This window comes from Ylistrum balloti, unplaced genomic scaffold, assembly GCF_031769215.1.
Source record: "Ylistrum balloti isolate Yb309-2 unplaced genomic scaffold, AGI_CSIRO_Ybal_v1 Utg369640, whole genome shotgun sequence".
Lineage (NCBI taxonomy): Eukaryota > Metazoa > Mollusca > Bivalvia > Pectinida > Pectinidae > Ylistrum > Ylistrum balloti.
In genome coordinates this window covers 1,237,066-1,253,580 of record NW_026781901.1, presented here as the reverse complement: position 1 = coordinate 1,253,580, position 16,515 = coordinate 1,237,066, and the positions used below count along the sequence as shown (strand labels likewise).

At 35.1% G+C, this 16,515-nt stretch overlaps 1 protein-coding gene across 1 annotated transcript in view; it reads right to left on the bottom strand.

Annotated features, from left to right (window-relative positions):
• The window catches only part of LOC132553877 (GON-4-like protein), a 43,222-nt gene extending 26,841 nt beyond the window's left edge, over positions 1-16,381 (bottom strand). Inside the window, exons 1-17 of the mRNA XM_060218164.1 lie at positions 16,332-16,381; positions 14,829-15,469; positions 14,279-14,519; positions 12,687-12,821; positions 11,715-11,834; positions 10,511-10,654; positions 10,182-10,268; positions 7,192-7,360; positions 6,837-6,959; positions 5,707-5,818; positions 5,426-5,534; positions 4,761-4,850; positions 4,120-4,369; positions 3,724-3,913; positions 2,228-2,378; positions 1,674-1,793; positions 140-265 (exon numbers count right to left, since the gene is read on the bottom strand). Coding sequence (XP_060074147.1) covers positions 140-265; positions 1,674-1,793; positions 2,228-2,378; positions 3,724-3,913; positions 4,120-4,369; positions 4,761-4,850; positions 5,426-5,534; positions 5,707-5,818; positions 6,837-6,959; positions 7,192-7,360; positions 10,182-10,268; positions 10,511-10,654; positions 11,715-11,834; positions 12,687-12,821; positions 14,279-14,519; positions 14,829-15,256 — 2,595 coding nt within the window. The 5' untranslated portion in view covers positions 15,257-15,469; positions 16,332-16,381. The remainder of the gene's footprint in view (positions 1-139; positions 266-1,673; positions 1,794-2,227; positions 2,379-3,723; positions 3,914-4,119; positions 4,370-4,760; positions 4,851-5,425; positions 5,535-5,706; positions 5,819-6,836; positions 6,960-7,191; positions 7,361-10,181; positions 10,269-10,510; positions 10,655-11,714; positions 11,835-12,686; positions 12,822-14,278; positions 14,520-14,828; positions 15,470-16,331) is intronic.
• Positions 16,382-16,515: the final 134 nt, after the last annotated feature.

The following is a 16,515-nucleotide window of genomic DNA, read 5'->3' as shown; positions in this document are numbered from 1 at the left end:
ATGGATCACAGATGTAGGGGGATTTGAATAACCTTCATTAAATATATGCTAAAAGTCCCATATAAACGGTCTTGGTTACAAATAACATGCCTCTACAATTGTAAGATGGTTATACACAACTTTACATTTATTGTCATACCTTGTTTTTCTTCTCCTTTGTCCTGATGGGCAGGTTGACACTACGAGCACGTCTTTTTCTCCCTACTATCTCTTTGTCAGGAGTAACCTCCCCTCTTGTGCAAATGATTTCCTTAATCCTCATCTCCTGTATAAGAGGCAACATATTAAGTGAATGGTTAAATTTCCATTAATTTTATGACTTAACAATTTTCCACAATCATTCTAAAATCTATTCCTTGTTAAAAGATCTTAAGATCTTAAAAGTCAAAGTAAAAAAAATGTTCAGAACAAAGTTTTGCAATAAAAAAAAAAGGTTCACATCAAGTTTCTTCACACAAATATGTTTGGAACATTGATGTGATTTTTGGATTTAAACCCAACCCAGCTGAATAAAATATTAAAGACCTGCTTTAAATAGAACATAATTTTTTCAAATGCTTGCTTCAAAATCTTGAGAGAAAGAAAGAAAGAAAGGAAAGGAAAGGAAAGAAAGAACAAATCAACTACATAATCTGTTTGCTTTGACAGAGAGATAAGAGAAAGAATAATATTCTATATTTTATGACTACTGCAGACATAATATCAGCTGTTATCAAAATGATCATGTTAGGAAAATCTTTTTATCGTACCAGGACATATTTAAAGTATGAACAAATCAATGAATGATAAACCATTATAAGGCAAAAGAACAACTGCACAAAAAAAAAAAAAAAAAAATGAAAAAAAAACCCCATCTATTCCAGCTTGAAACAAATTATTGGAAACAGGTTATCTTATTTTTCCACAACAAAATAGTTTTGTAAATCAGCTCTACCAAATTCTCCTAGAAATAATACACAGAACAAACCTTACACAAGTAAGGTAAGTAATCCCCACAACTAACCTTACACAAGTAAGGTAAGTAATCCCCACAACTAACCTTACACAAGTAAGGAAAGTAATCCCCACAACTAACCTTACACAAGTAAGGTAAGTATTCCCCACAACTAACCTTACACAAGTAAGGTAAGTATTCCCCACAACTAACCTTACACCAGTAAGGTAAGTAATCCCCACAACTAACCTTACACAAGTAAGGTAAGTAATCCCCACAACTAACCTTACACCAGTAAGGTAAACAATCCTCACAACTAACCTTACACAAGTAAGGTAAGCATTTACACCAGTAAGGTAAGCATTCCCCACAACTAACCTTACACCAGTAAGGTAAACATTCCTCACTACTAACCTTACACCAGTAAGGTAAGCATTCCTCACTACTAACCTTACACCAGTAACGGAAACATTCCCCACAACTAACCCATAAACCAGTAAGGTAAGCATTCCCCACAACTAACCTTACACCAGAAACGTAAGTATTCCCGACAACTAACCTTACACCAGTAAGGTAAACATTCCCCACAACTAACCTTACACCAGTAAGGTAAGCAATCCCCACAACTAACCTTACACCAGTAAGGTAAACATTCCCCACAACTAACCTTACACCAGTAAGGTAAGTAATCCCCACAACTAACCTTACACCAGTAAGGTAAGCAATCCCCACAACTAACCTTACACCAGTAAGGGAAATCTCTGTTGATATGTTGGTCTTTTGGAGCCTTCATTTGACTCTCATCCCAGTCAAGGCCATACTGGGGAAACTCTGGCAACTGCTTGGTTCGCTTCAGTTTCTGAAATAAAGATAAAATAAAACGTTAACCAGCCAAAAAAGGAGGACAATCAATTTTTTTTATTGTGATCTAGTCACGAATTGATCTTCAAACCAAAATCTGAAAGGTGTAGATATGAACCAAATCTAACGGGACATCCACAAGATATGATATGGATTCAGAACAGGACGTTATAAGAGGGAAATGGGTAATCCTATACTCCTCCCTAATGGAATGGGCAGGGTTTTCCATAATTTTGTTAAGTAGTAGGCTGTGTAGTGAAAATAGGAGGCTGGCCTGTCGTGTATATGTAGTCTTGTACGGAACATTATTACGGAACTGGATTGGTGTAGGCGGCCAAATGATCAAAGTAGCCGGTCAAATTGGCTGGCGACCAGCTCTTATGAAAAACCCTGGAATGGGGCACTAGAAATACCCATGATTTAAACACTTACCTTGATAACATTATCAACAATCTTGGTTGCTGACAGATTCTTTATCCTTATTTTGATTTGGTCGGGTGTTTTACATGGTAACAGGAACTTCTGTATCAATTCTCGGTGAAGAGGAAATGAAGAGAACTGATCATAACCAAGGGCCAATAAACTGAAACACAAAAAGCATGTGTGTAGGGTTTTCAAAACAAATTACAAAAAGTAAATTCCCTTGTGAATCCACCTCAACTCATGTGCAATACATAAGTGGCCGAGTGGCATTCAAAGTCGTGGTTAGTGAGAATTCATTTAAAAGTTTCATCAAATTTGACCCCTGTGACCTTTAATATGGTCAAGGTAATTTCTTTTCACAAACTTTTGATTGATTCATATCCTAAACATTTTGGTCAAAAACCATATAGTACAGATGATTTAATAACACAACCAGTTGAAGATTTGAGTATGATGTTTTGATTACTACACAGTCACATTCACTAGACACAAAAAAAAAAAAAAAAAAAAGAAAGGTGAAACATGCTAGCACTGATGTAAAAAATGTCCCACTCTAACTTTCTACTGGTTAAGTTAAAAAACTTCTATTTTGTTGACATTACCAACCTGAAGAAAATGCTCTGAAGTGGTCAAATACCATGATTCTAAGCATTACTTACCCAGGTAATCAGAAAATAGTTGTTTGAAGGTTTTAACAAATTTAACCCCAGTGTGACTTTGAATATGAGTCTAGGTAATTTTTTTTCACAAACATTTTTGGGCGTTATCCAATACCTTCCAGCCAATTATCATGATACTTGGCCTTTTGATTATTGAGACCAAGCTATTTGAAGGTTTTAACAATTTTGACCCCTGTGTCCTTGAATATGGCAAAAGGTGATTTCTTCTCGCAGACTTCCATCAGCTCCAAGCCAGGGTAATTCCAGCAAAATAGCATGATTCTAAGCCCTTTTGTTATTGAGATGATTGGTGACCTTGAACATTGGTCAAATTCATTTCATTTCCAAAACTTTGTTAAGATTCATCACAGGAACCTTCAAACCATACATCATTATTCTTGGCCTTTTGGTTATTCAAAAAAGATTGCCTGAAGCTTTTCACAACTTTAATACCTGTGACCTTGAATATTAGTCAAAAATTTTTTTTCACAAAATTTTTTTGGCCTTCATCCAAAAAATGTCATACAAATATCATGTTGCAAAGTGTTTTGGTTATTAAGAAAAAATATGTTTAAAGGAGACATCAGAGTGACACTTCACCATGTGTTAGCTCTTTTGTCCTTTCAGGATAGGTGAGCTAAAAATAGGGTATCAGTATTAGTGATGTGGCAAAGGGCACTAATCTGAGATTCTGTTTATACCAGACAGCAAAGGGCACTAATCTGAGATTCTGTTTATACCAGACATGATAAAAAATATTCAAGAATCAACTTTTTATATCTAACTATAGAAACATTCCATTTGATCAAAATGTTTCATGTGCTATCACTTCAATGAGTTACTCACTTATCCTCAGCCTCTGTAAAAGTGATTCTTTGTTTGACCTTGGGTACAGAACAGTCAAATCCACCCAATGGGAGAAGACTTGGATAGAGGAAAACATCACCATTCCAGATTGTCTCTCTTTGGGTTTGGGTGAGCTGTGGTAATGTAGACTTTGGACTTGGAAGAGTGGCTGGGTCTTTGAGATCTTGTCCTGTAACATATTGATGCGGTATCTTACAACTTGGGATGATTTACCTCCCCAGTTCCATATTTTGATGGTGAATTCGTCATTGAGACAATGACTGAAGCAGACTGACAAATGGCTGAGAGATTGGACAACATGTACAAATGAATTCTCTCTAAAAGCACAGACAACTTGTGAAATACTTAACCATAATCAGTGCAACAAAACTGTACCTTGATCACCATCAACAACCTCTAATATGCGGTCTTTTTGGTTGCTGTTGAGATTGGTGTAGTGTTTAGCCAGCAGACTAGTGAGAGACTTTTCTGGGGACAAAGTTCGTCCTTCAGGGTTGGGGCATTGCACCCATTCCTTTGTCTCCGACACCAATTTCAATGCTCCATCCAGGTTGTGCGCATAGAATGCAGAACGTCGGACAGGAGTAACAAGGGAACTACTACTTGCAAAACATTTGAGTTCCTTCTGCAATGACCAACAAATCAAAATCTATATTATACTGAAGTAATGTTTGCATTCTTTTGTCATTAATAAAAATAAGATGCTTTGCTTTAGTGTATATTTTTTTTTTTCAGAATCACCACCTGATATATAAGCGAGGAAACCATAATAAATTGTTTCAGTTTTCAATTTAACCTAGATACTCCAGTGATATCTAGTCAAGGCACTGTTTTCAAAATACTGTATGCAGTTTATATTTTGGAGATTTATATGACAGTGATTTTATGCCTGACTGTAACAATAGTTATAAGGTATCATTACATCACATATATCACTGATGGATATTTCAACTTAGGAACAGTTTAAAATGATCTCACATAAGCTGTATAGAATGATTTCTAAAGGTCTTAATTACCAGTAGGAAGGTAGAGTCTGCAGCCACTGAGCCATGTGTCTCCTGAGAGCTCTGTGACATCACGTAAAGCTGGGCTAGAAGTTGTACATGCTGTAAACACAAAAAAGATATACTCAAATATGATATATTGTTTTACTTAAAAAGACAATACACTGTTCTACAATACTCAAACATCTATAAATAGACAGGAGAATGTTGACATAGTGATTTATTCAAATCTGATAGGATGGATTATAGTACCAGGCCTTTCTCACGTGATCTTCCACCTGTAGATAACCTTTCTCATGTGATCCTCCACCTTTAGATAAACTTTCTCATGTGATCCTCCACCTGTAGATTACAAACTTTTCTCTTGTGATCCTTCACCTGTATTTAACAAACCTTTCTCATGTGATCCTCCACCTGTAGATAACAAACCTTTCTCATGTGATCTTCCACCTGTAGATAACAAACCTTTCTCATGTGATCCTCCACCTGTAGATAACAAACCTTTCTCATGTGATCTTCCACCTGTAGATAACAAACCTTTCTCATGTGATCTTCCACCTGTAGATAACAAACCTTTCTCATGTGATCCTCCACCTGTAGATAACAAACCTTTCTCATGTGATTCTTCCCCTGTAGATAACCTTTCTCATGTGATCCTCCACCTGTAGATAACAAACCTTTCTCATTTGATCCTCCACCTGTAGTCGTTCTGACTCTGTCATTGTTAAGGCACCTGGAGCAGATGAGGTTACCACAGTGGTAACGCGTCGCTGCTTTTTGTGTGATCTGGAATATACATCACTTAATATGTATTTGATAGTAAATATGAATTAAAATGAAGATTTATCAGTGTTGAAGTAATCCTACAGACTAAATGCTTTTTATTTTCTTGTAATACAGCTTCTTAAACAAATGAAAAGATTATGGTAATCTTCCCTCCAATTGGTTTTTCACTTACTTGATGAGGTTATTTCGTGCCATTTTCTTCATCTTCTGTTTCTCAGCTTCCTCCATCTCTACATCTTCATACACATCAAAGAGCTCATCCATTAGTTGGTTCATCTCCCGCTCTGTAATATAACCACACCAATTAATATAATAAGGCCCTATTTCAGGAATAATAGAGATTTTTCCACAAAATGATTCAAACTTAACTGGGTATTATTTCAGTTTTAAGAATAACTCTCTAGAAATATCAATAATGATATATCAAATCCACGATTGATGGCCATGTGGCACAGTTGTAGCATAATTGCCATTCACCTAGATGTCTGTGGTTTGATTCTAAAGGGCAGATGTGAAAAGGTATGGGGTTACCAGCCTAACACATGTGTTTCCCCCAGGTACTCCTGTTTCCACTCATAGTAAGACCTCCTAACACCCTTTTATTGTGGCATAAAAAGTGGTTACTATAAGCCTATAGCTTGTTTTAAAATAAAATTTGTATATACATAAAAAAATTAAGAATCTTGTACTTTTCTAGGCAGAATGAGAGCAAGAAAGGTTTACGGAAAGATGGATGACTGACTATGGAAAAAACATGCAACTATGGATGAGAGATCAGAAAGACTTTGAGAAAAAAAATTGTTGTCCATTCCTTAGGATCATCAATATCAACAAAACACACTGAACAAATCGTCTGAGAAAAATGATCATGATATCAGCAAAGATGTAAGCATCCCAGTGAAGCTTTTCAGGGCACATGTGTGATAATATTTTATGTTCAATTATGCCTAATCCAGGTTTCATTTCACAAAACTTTAAGTTAAAATTGGCTTTCTATAAATGTGTTCTTGTAAATTCAAAGATGGCGACATTCATAATGATCGGTGTTTCAAGAAAACGTGATATCAACCAGAAAGTGACATTAACAGACAAGGCATTAAGTGGGTTCCACTGTACATAAATTATCTTGGTTTGAAAGTCAAAGCTTTGGTATTAATAATGGGACTGATGCCATCTTAATGAATTCATTACAAGGATCTTCTGGAAGCTTTTATAGTAAAATCCTTTGTTGTATCTAAAACTTTTGTAAAGACAATTTACAATAATCTTCAATCGATAAAACAACAAAAGGTAAATGCATACTTGAGACCTGGACAGCACGATCTGAACGTAAGTCTTCCCTATCCACCTCAGACTTGGCAGCATCTTCCAGATAGTCATACTCTGGATCTTCCTCATCACCACCATCATTGGTATCTTCAGTTTCTGAAACAGATAATGTAAGACATTTTAACAGCAAAGTCAAAATCATTATTTAAAATTTTGTTTCCTGAATGGGTGCTAACAAAGTTATCGACCCACACGACAATTGACCAGTGCACTGCTGATATTCACTAAAAGGTTTCATCAGTAAAGTAAGAATGATTACCACCACATGTTCTGACTAACAGTATCGACTACTGACCACATGATCCTAACACTGAAAAGAAATACTGACCACAAGGTTTTACCAGTGAAGTGAGGAAAGTCTGCCACTCATTGTCATCACATTGTGTGTCATACATGTCTGCTGTGATGTCAGGGGCCACAAAGGTAGATTCCAGCTCTGTCAGAGTGGTTTCCGTTAAAGATAACTTTGATCTTGTCCTCAATGCAATAGTTTCTTCCTGTAAAATCAATTGTTGTAAATTAAAAAAAGAAGAAAAAAGAAATACTTGATGTCCTAAGGAAAGAGAAGTTGATATTACTTGAAGATGGAGCTTTATGATGATGCCTCTGCACCCAAGATATGTGTTTCTATCGACACCACCTTCCCATATGTACCTTCACACAGTGAAAGCACTAGTAGAAAATAATAAACTCACATCTCCTCAACTTCAACATTATAGATATATATATATAGAGATATAATTGAAAATATAGAATCAACACAACAAATGTGTTTCAGTAACATTTTCAGGCATAACAGTTATCTTCAGGTAACAAAAGATTTTCTATGTAAGAGATGTAAAACATGTAATAATAATGATAACGATCACACTCTGAGGGGCCAATGCCTTGAAGTTGTAGCTCAGAAAAAGCCTTCTTTTGAGATTTTTAACTATATTTTTGCAAAAACTGAAAAAATATAATAAAAAAATAAAATGTTGTTAATAGCAAAAGGTTCAACTATGGCACTAAGTTAATATGTGCAGAAAGTTTTGTGAAGTTGAGTGGAACAATTTGGAAGATATAGCCTGGAAAAGCCTCTTTTCGTGTTATTTGACTATGTTTCCATGGAAACAGAAAAAAAATATAAAAAGTGAAATGACGGCAATAGCAAAAAGCACAAATAGGGCACCCATTTAATATGTGCAGAAAGTTTTGTGAAGTTGAATTGAACGGTTTGGATGTTATAGCCCGGAAAAGCCCTCTTTTGGTGTTTTCTGATTATGTTTCCATGGTAACAAAAAAGATATAATAAGTGAAATGTCGGCAATAGCAAAAGGTACAACTAGGGCAATGACTTAATATATACAGAAAGTTTTGTGAAGTTGAGTTGAACGGTTTGGAAGTTATAGCTTGGAAAAGCCCTCTTTAGGTGTTTTCTGACTATGTTTCCATGGTAACAGAAAAAATATAAAGAGTGAAATGTCGCCATTAGCAAAAGGCACAACTAGGGCATCAACTTAATATATATAGGAAGTTTTGTGAAGTTGAGTTGAATGGTTTCGAAGTTATAGCCCGGAAAAGCACTTGGACGGACCCCAATTTAATAACCCCCGCACACATGTTTCGTGGGGGATAAAAAGTAGCTCAGATATGCTCTGGAAAGCGTTGAAGTGTTGCAGTTTAACAGCTTGATGTCAATACATGAAACACTGAGTAGGCATTGCTTCAAAGACTTGACTGTATCATACCAGTGTTTCCAATCAGTCAAAAGTGTAATGATCCTCCTTTTAGTATGTAACAACACATTCACAACTTTTACCAATTTGCTAAGTTTGATGTCTGTACACAAAACAGTAGCAGGGATATGCTCTGGAAACCTCATCTTCAGGCATTGGATGCATGGATACACCTATGCATGTACAAGGTTTATACTGAATATACCCAATTTCAGTTGAAACAACACTTTTAAAAACCAGCCGTATTGATATGGAACAGAAGGTATACAATTTTTTTACCAACATGGCCAGAGATATATTATGACTTTATCCTCCTTGCCAAACCATTATTAACAAAGACTCAGACCAAGATGACAAATTGGTGGAATTTTATATCTCTGATAGGAATCTGACTTTCTCAAGATTTACACAATTTTCCATTCATAAACCCTGCCTTCAATAAATCAATGTTTTAACAAGGACTGATTGATAAGTTGTGAGCAGGGATGTCTTTTTTCTGTGAACCTTGTATTGAAGAAGTTGAGCAGGGATGTCCTTTTTCAACTCTACTATTCCCTGACTATATAAAGCTGTGTACCCAAAGACTGATGGGCAAAATTGCTGAAAGAGCAGTGATTCAATATTAGCATAAGAAAGGTCTAACACCAAAGGATATCTATACTATATACCAGCAACACTAGGGAATGATGCCCCTTCACATGCCTAGTGAAAAGGTGGATGGCAGAATTTAGGCATAGCAGGCAGAGCCTTGGGATGATGTCCATCCTGGATGGTCAGTCACTGTTGCAACCCTAGAAATGGTCAATTAAGTCCACAATATTGTTATGGCTGACATGCAAGTTAAAGAGATATATAGCCAGTACAATTGGGATTTCATAGGAAAGGGTAACCTGAACTTTAAGAGGCAGATCCTGCTAACTTTCTGCAAAGGTTTGTGACTATGGATGAAATGTGAGTCAATCATTTAACCCCAGAGGCCAAACAACAGTCTAAACCATAGAAGCACCCTGGTTAAACCACCCCAAACAATGCACAGACTATTCCATCACCTGAAAAGGCTATTGGTCTTGGTTTTCTAGAATGCTGAAGGTATTCTGATTGGACATTATCTGCAAAAGGTACAAACGATTATTTATCATGCATCACTTCTTAGGCAGTTAAGAGGAAATATTAAACTCAAGCGTTGCAAGAAGAAAACTCAGGATAATGCCCTTGTTCACAAGTCTATCATCACCATGGCTGCCATTAATGATTATGGCTTTGAATTGATTGAGCATCTGCCTTTATCCCCTGATCTCGCACCATCAGATTTCATCTATTGCCAAAATTGAAAAAGGTCATTTCCAGTACCCACTTTCGAACAAATGATTACATTATACATACAGTGGAGAGGACTTTCTGAACGGTCAAGAAAAGGACTTCTTTAAAAGTGTCATTGAGACCCATAAAAACCACTGGCAAAAACGTTTATAGCTACTGGAGGGAATTCTATTGGAAAATAATGCAATATGTCAGCCAAAAGTCAAACCCTTAAACATGAGGCTCACAACTTATCAATCAGCCCTTGTAGCTTTCCAATATTGGGAAAATCCTTGTGTACCTCTGTTTTGTCTGCAGCAGCCATTGCTTCCTGGTACTTTCTCCCTAACAAGTGTTTCTGGCTTGGTGGTCCCATAGGACTCCATCCCTACAAACAACAAAGATATTCAAATATCTAAATGTTAACAATTATTAAAAATCTTTCTTTTAGACATTTATTTAGATTATGATTGTGTTCATGCTTTTCAATTAAGCAAAAAAAGAAAAAAAGAAAAATAAATACATAAACAAACAACAAAGAAAAAAAAAGAGAAAAAATATTGATGAGGCTTCATAATTTGTTTAAGATTTGTCTAATATATCTGTAATTCAAGTTACACCAACACTTACATCTCTAGTGGAAGGTGTGATGTTAAAGTCAGACAGCCGATCACATGATCTTGGGGTTTGAGGAGTAGAGGGTGCCGGGGAGCCTGTGTCACTGACTTGGGATGATGTCATGCTCTCAGTGTCCTCATCACTAACAGAATCAGGCTATAAAATAAGAAATAAGTAATTTAAACTCAGGCTTTATAATAATAACATAGGTTATGGAAATATTCATGCAAAATGCACTAAAATGTATGACCCCACCACAACCCCCAAATACCAAATTTCAAGTTAGTTTTTATAAATAGGTTGCATGAATTCTTTAAAATGCACTCAATTTTGACAATTTTAGCTCCAAAAGATACCACTTTTTCCATTGAGAGAGGGGAAAATTTGTCTTCTATTTCACAGCACTTGTTTCATATGGCTATAAATAGATCTGAATTGAACAGAACAGGCCATAAAACTCTGCATTCAATCCTATAAATCTTGTTCCCTCATCCCCAAACTAAGATTTCTGTAATCTATCTGGTGAGTTCACATGTCCATACTGAATTGTAAGTACATTGCAGGTTTGATTAGAATAGCACTAGACGATATTTTGTCAAAGCAGTAAGTGTTGTGGTGTCTACCATGTGATCTTGTTATATCCCAAGTTTTGTTACAGTAAGACTTATAGATCAACAGAGTAAAACTTAAAAGAGAACATTGACAGTCACTGCTACAAAAGTAACACATTAGTCTCACTTCAGCATTTTTTCCTTGCAGACGAGACAAAAACTTATAAAATCTAGGTTACAACCTAACGTCTTGGAAACGATATATAAACTAGAACCAGCTCTCCTGAATTTTCAGGGTTTCCAAATAGTTGTAACGAAACCTCAGACTAATAAGTCTGCAATCACCTCTGTAGCTCAACCTCAGCGACTTGGGATGATGGTTACCTATGTGACTAAACTTTGGTAAATAGGGATGATGGATATCTCTGACAAAATCTTCGTAACAATGGAGGATGGTTACTTCTGACTAAACTTCACTGACAAGGGATGATGATTACCTCTATGACATACTAAATCTTGGTGACCAGGGATGATGATACCTCTATGACATACTAAATCTTTGTGACAAGGGATGATGATAAATCTAAGACATACTAAATCTTGGTGACCAGGGCTGATGGTAACCTTTGTGACTTAATCTCAATGAGAGTAGTGGTGATGATTACCTCTTTGGATGGATCATACTCATCATCTTCCTCTTCATCATCTGGAAATTCCACCTCTAAGAAGCTTGCACCAGGTGGTTTAGGATTTTTCAGTGGTGACAGTGGCCAGGGATGCAGAACCTAGTCCAGAAATACATATATACAAAGAAATCAACATGATCAACAGCTTCCTATTCCTGACATGTGTTTTTAATATCAGAACTAGCATCACCAAAAATACCTGGTTATTTGATATTCATTGCAAACTTCATCACTAATTGTATGTTTTGATTGCCTTGGGACAGTTAGAGAAGACAGTGCAAATTATTTGTTCTATTGTAGTTCCATGATTAAGGTTTTCTATGTAAATATTATATACATTAAGCACTATCATTAAGAAGGTATTATGAATCATTACAAAAGGTTACACTTATATATCGATAATATCTGGATAAATTAAAGTTCATATCCCTATTTCTTAGCTATTTATAACATCCCTGGTAACAAGACCTCTTAACAGTTATCTGTAAAGTTTCAAACTTAAAGACAACACAGTGTTAATTAACAATTTCAATATTTAGCAATTCATGAATGGGCTCCAGATTAAAACTTGTATCTAAAAGCATGTCTTGTCAATCAAAACACAATCTTATAATACTCCTCATTTGGAATAATAGTAATTTCAGTCGTAAATCAGAAAGACAATTGAATATATTATTTGCAACAAAACTTTACCCAAAAGGTACCAGACAGACAGGTGAGAGAACATAAAAATTTATCTCAATTCTTAATAAAAACAAACGCTGATATGTTAGAATAACACAGTGGATTTCCATTCATGTATGCAATTTGCATCATGGACAGCTAATTTGTCTAGGGCTAATACAATACACTTAAATTATAATGAGAAATATCCTTCAAGATAGCTGATTATGTCCTGATTTTTTTAATCTCTGAAACAACTACACAATGGTGACATTTATTTTTCCTTACATCTCCTTCTTCTTGAATGATGTGCTTGACCTTTGACCTTGTCATCTTGGGTTCATAGTGGGCTTCAAACTTCTCGTTTTCAGCCCTCAGGGTGTTCTTCACCATGGCAACCACATGTTCATTGGTAATGACTTGCTGATAAAAAATGATGAATAAACATATTTAATATACAGGCTATCATGTTGATCTGTTTTCAATCATTTGGAAATATTTTCAATAAAAAAACAAACTTTCAACATTTAGAACACATAGGCATTTAAAAGTATACAGCAAAAACATGCTTGAATAGAATACATCAGATGAGTCAAATGTTTTGTTCAGTCCCAATTATTTCTCTTCATTATCTAAGTGCATTAAACAATACATTTTGTTCGCTCATCCCTTCTAAATTTTACCAAAATTTTCTTTTTTGTGTCGAACATTCAGATGTCACTTTGTCTAAGGTAAAAATTTCCTGCCTTCTGGTGGAATGATCTAGTGTGATCGGTCCGCTGTATCTATTTATGAACCCTATTATAATTTTTGATCAAACATTCATTCCTGCATTTATATAGGTGCATAGGTGAAAGTTAGAATTTATACAGGATTAGGAAACTTAACTTCAAATAAAATATACTGTAGTCTGCTAACTGTAAATCTTTTGTGTTTTGTTTACTTTTTTAAGGGCGTAGCTGTCAGAAACCAAAATGAAAAGACAAGTGATGTATCAGGTAAACAACCAATGAAAATAATATCATTCTGAAAAAATATTTCATAGAAACAAGTCAAACAATCAGATAAGTCAAATATTTCATTTGGTTCCATCAACTTCGACTTATCCATTTTTACAGTATATACCAAAAACTAAAATATGCATAGAATTATACATTTTGTGGGAATACACTATTTGATGTGGTTGGCTGGATACTGTTGTTATGACAACAATAATCTTAAAGTGCAGAAATAACCAATCAAACAGAACAAGGGACATAAACCGTTCTATACAAGCAGTATGTGGAAAAAATGACCAGAGCTTGGATCATTAAAAGTTTGGATACATGTTGTGGCATTCTCTAGTGCATTGGATATTGTAAGTTCCCTGTGACATTTGAACCCAGTGTTCAAAATTATAGGCAGACAATCATGTCTAGCAGAAATGTTTTGGTCTATACACAAGTCTATGGGCCTCCTGTCTCTTTCTACACAAAATGTTTGTGACATCTACAAAAATGCACTGAATCATTAATGAAAAAGATGGGCATTCAATCTTTAGTCCCTTTACTGAATGATACATGAACCTTCTTGGTTAATGAACCTGTAATATTTCAAACTAAAGCAATTGTATTTATGTTTGGTGACTGAAAAACATTCGTAGATCAGAAGACAGAAAGCAAAGATCAGAAAATTATCCAAACCCAGGATCTATTCTCTGACATAGGCTTTCCAAACTTAGATGCTATGGATCAAACTTATCCAGGTCCACTGCATTTTTATCTCAGTCTATGACAAATGCTTGTTGTTTAAATCTTTGATACAAACATACTGAACACAAAGACTCAAATGCCAACCATTACTGCTGGATAACTATGAAAACTACAAAGTAGAATGCCTACATGCAGAAGTTTTTTGACGTTGGATGCTGTGAGATTACTCCGGAGTACATTTTCCTCAAGGGCCTCATTTATTGGAGCATCTGTATCCGACTCTTCCAAAATCGTCCAGCAATTATCATCATCAGAACTTTCACCTTCATCATTTGAATCATCATCTTCATCACAATCAAGTGTGTCTACTGATGCATTTGGAACATCCAAGCTCTTCCTTGCAACTTTTGGTCGACTTTGTGTTAACTTTCTGAAATCATTTGTTTAAAATGGAATGTGAACAAAGCGACATAGTAACTGAAATATTGAACTGTGTATGATCAACTTATGACATATTTTTCGACTAACACATAAATAAATCTGGAAAATAATATTTCAGTAAAAATTTAATCAGGAAATTACAGTTGTAAAGAAATATGCTGTTTTTCTCAAGATCATTTTGATCAATACACATAATACAAAGTAGAAATATGTAACTACAAATGTACATATATATAAATGATCCAATATATACATTTATGTTCACATAAATGTCAATTTTGAGAAGTAAGTTACATACCCTGGGCTCCTTTTAACTCCTCGTCCTTGAATTTGTGCAAATCGTTTGGCTGGAGATTTGTACAATTCCCTTCTTCTCATACCTGAATCCCGACTTTTTTTGGCGATCTCCTGTCTGACTTGTTTGTTAGACCTGTGAATGGTAGTGGCTAACTCTCCACTTGCTGAATTCAGAAAGCTCAACTGTTCATTAATAAAAGCTAAACTCTCATCCTCATTCCTTTCCACTGGAGAGCTGAACATGTTGCCATCTTCAGGGGTTGTGGATGCTGTATACTGCCCTTGTTGTTCAGGTGTTATTGTTGACTTTACCAATGGAAATTGATTTTTCACATGCTGATCCTGGTCACATTGGTCTACAGTGTTTAATGAACTTTCAGCACTGCTAGATTTACAAGGCTTTGAGTTAGTATCCTGATTTTCGCTCATTTTAGCATTTATACTTCTTGTTATCAAAAGCCTCTGTGATTAACAGATTATCCAATACAAACCTATCCCCCCAAACTGGTATTTCAGTCAATATCACATCCTTTGTAGAATATTTCATCACATAATATTTCTTTGATTCCTCAGTTTAGCCAAAGATTGGCCACTGCTTATAGCTGGCTCATTCATTTTGCATCACATATTTATACTGCAGAACTGTACAAACAAACAAGACCAGATATTATATGAAAACAAAAATCACCAAAATAAAATTTAATTTCAACTTATTTCCATCACATCTATATACTTGGAATTACCTCATATCTAATCATTAATGTAGAATTAAGCAAATAAGTTTTTGAAAATAACAATAGAAAATAACATTTTCATAATTAGGAACCAAGATAATGATTGTTATTCGTCAGAAGAATTACAATATTTGTATGTTTATCAATTTCAAATTTAACAAAATATTTCTTGAGTTTTTGCTGGTGTAGAATATGTTATATCAAAGCCTAATGTTATAATGTATTTAGAGAAGAGAAGATGGTCCAATCCTATACAATACAATCAAACAAATGTCCTGTATTAGAACAGCATTGAATACTGGAATAGACTTATTCAGGCAATTTCGTCTTTGGAAAGGACAGACACATTTTTACCTTCATATTGTATATTTGTTCAAATGGGTCTTTTTAAAGGACAGACACATTTTCACCTTCACATTGTCTATTTGTTTAAATGGGCTTTCAAAGGGCAGACACATTTTTCATTGGTAATTTCATATCGCAAGTTTGTAAAATGATTATTAAAGCACTCTATCAAGTCATCATAATCCAAATGTTCTTTTGAATACGTCCAGAAATACACTTTTTTGATGGACACAGAAACTGATAATAAGAATGAGATTGTTACTCGGGTTGATTATTCATCAAGAGATCGCGGAGACGAAAGTCTTGGGGCATGAACGAGAGTATATTTTTCAGGGACTTAAAATGACGCACATTAAAATAAAAACAAGGATTAGCTCATAAACTGGTTTACCTATTTTGTCAAACTATCACAGAAATTCGCTTACGTTTCTCTGAAACACCTTTTCAGACGACTGCGAACTAGCGCCATTTTCCTTCAAAACACGGTCGAAAATATTTCGGAATGGTGTTTTGATATAAAAACAAACGGAATATTTTCAATATGGTCATCACGTTACAGGCCATCTAGTTGACATCAAATTTATACAGAGTTACTCATGTTGAAGGAGA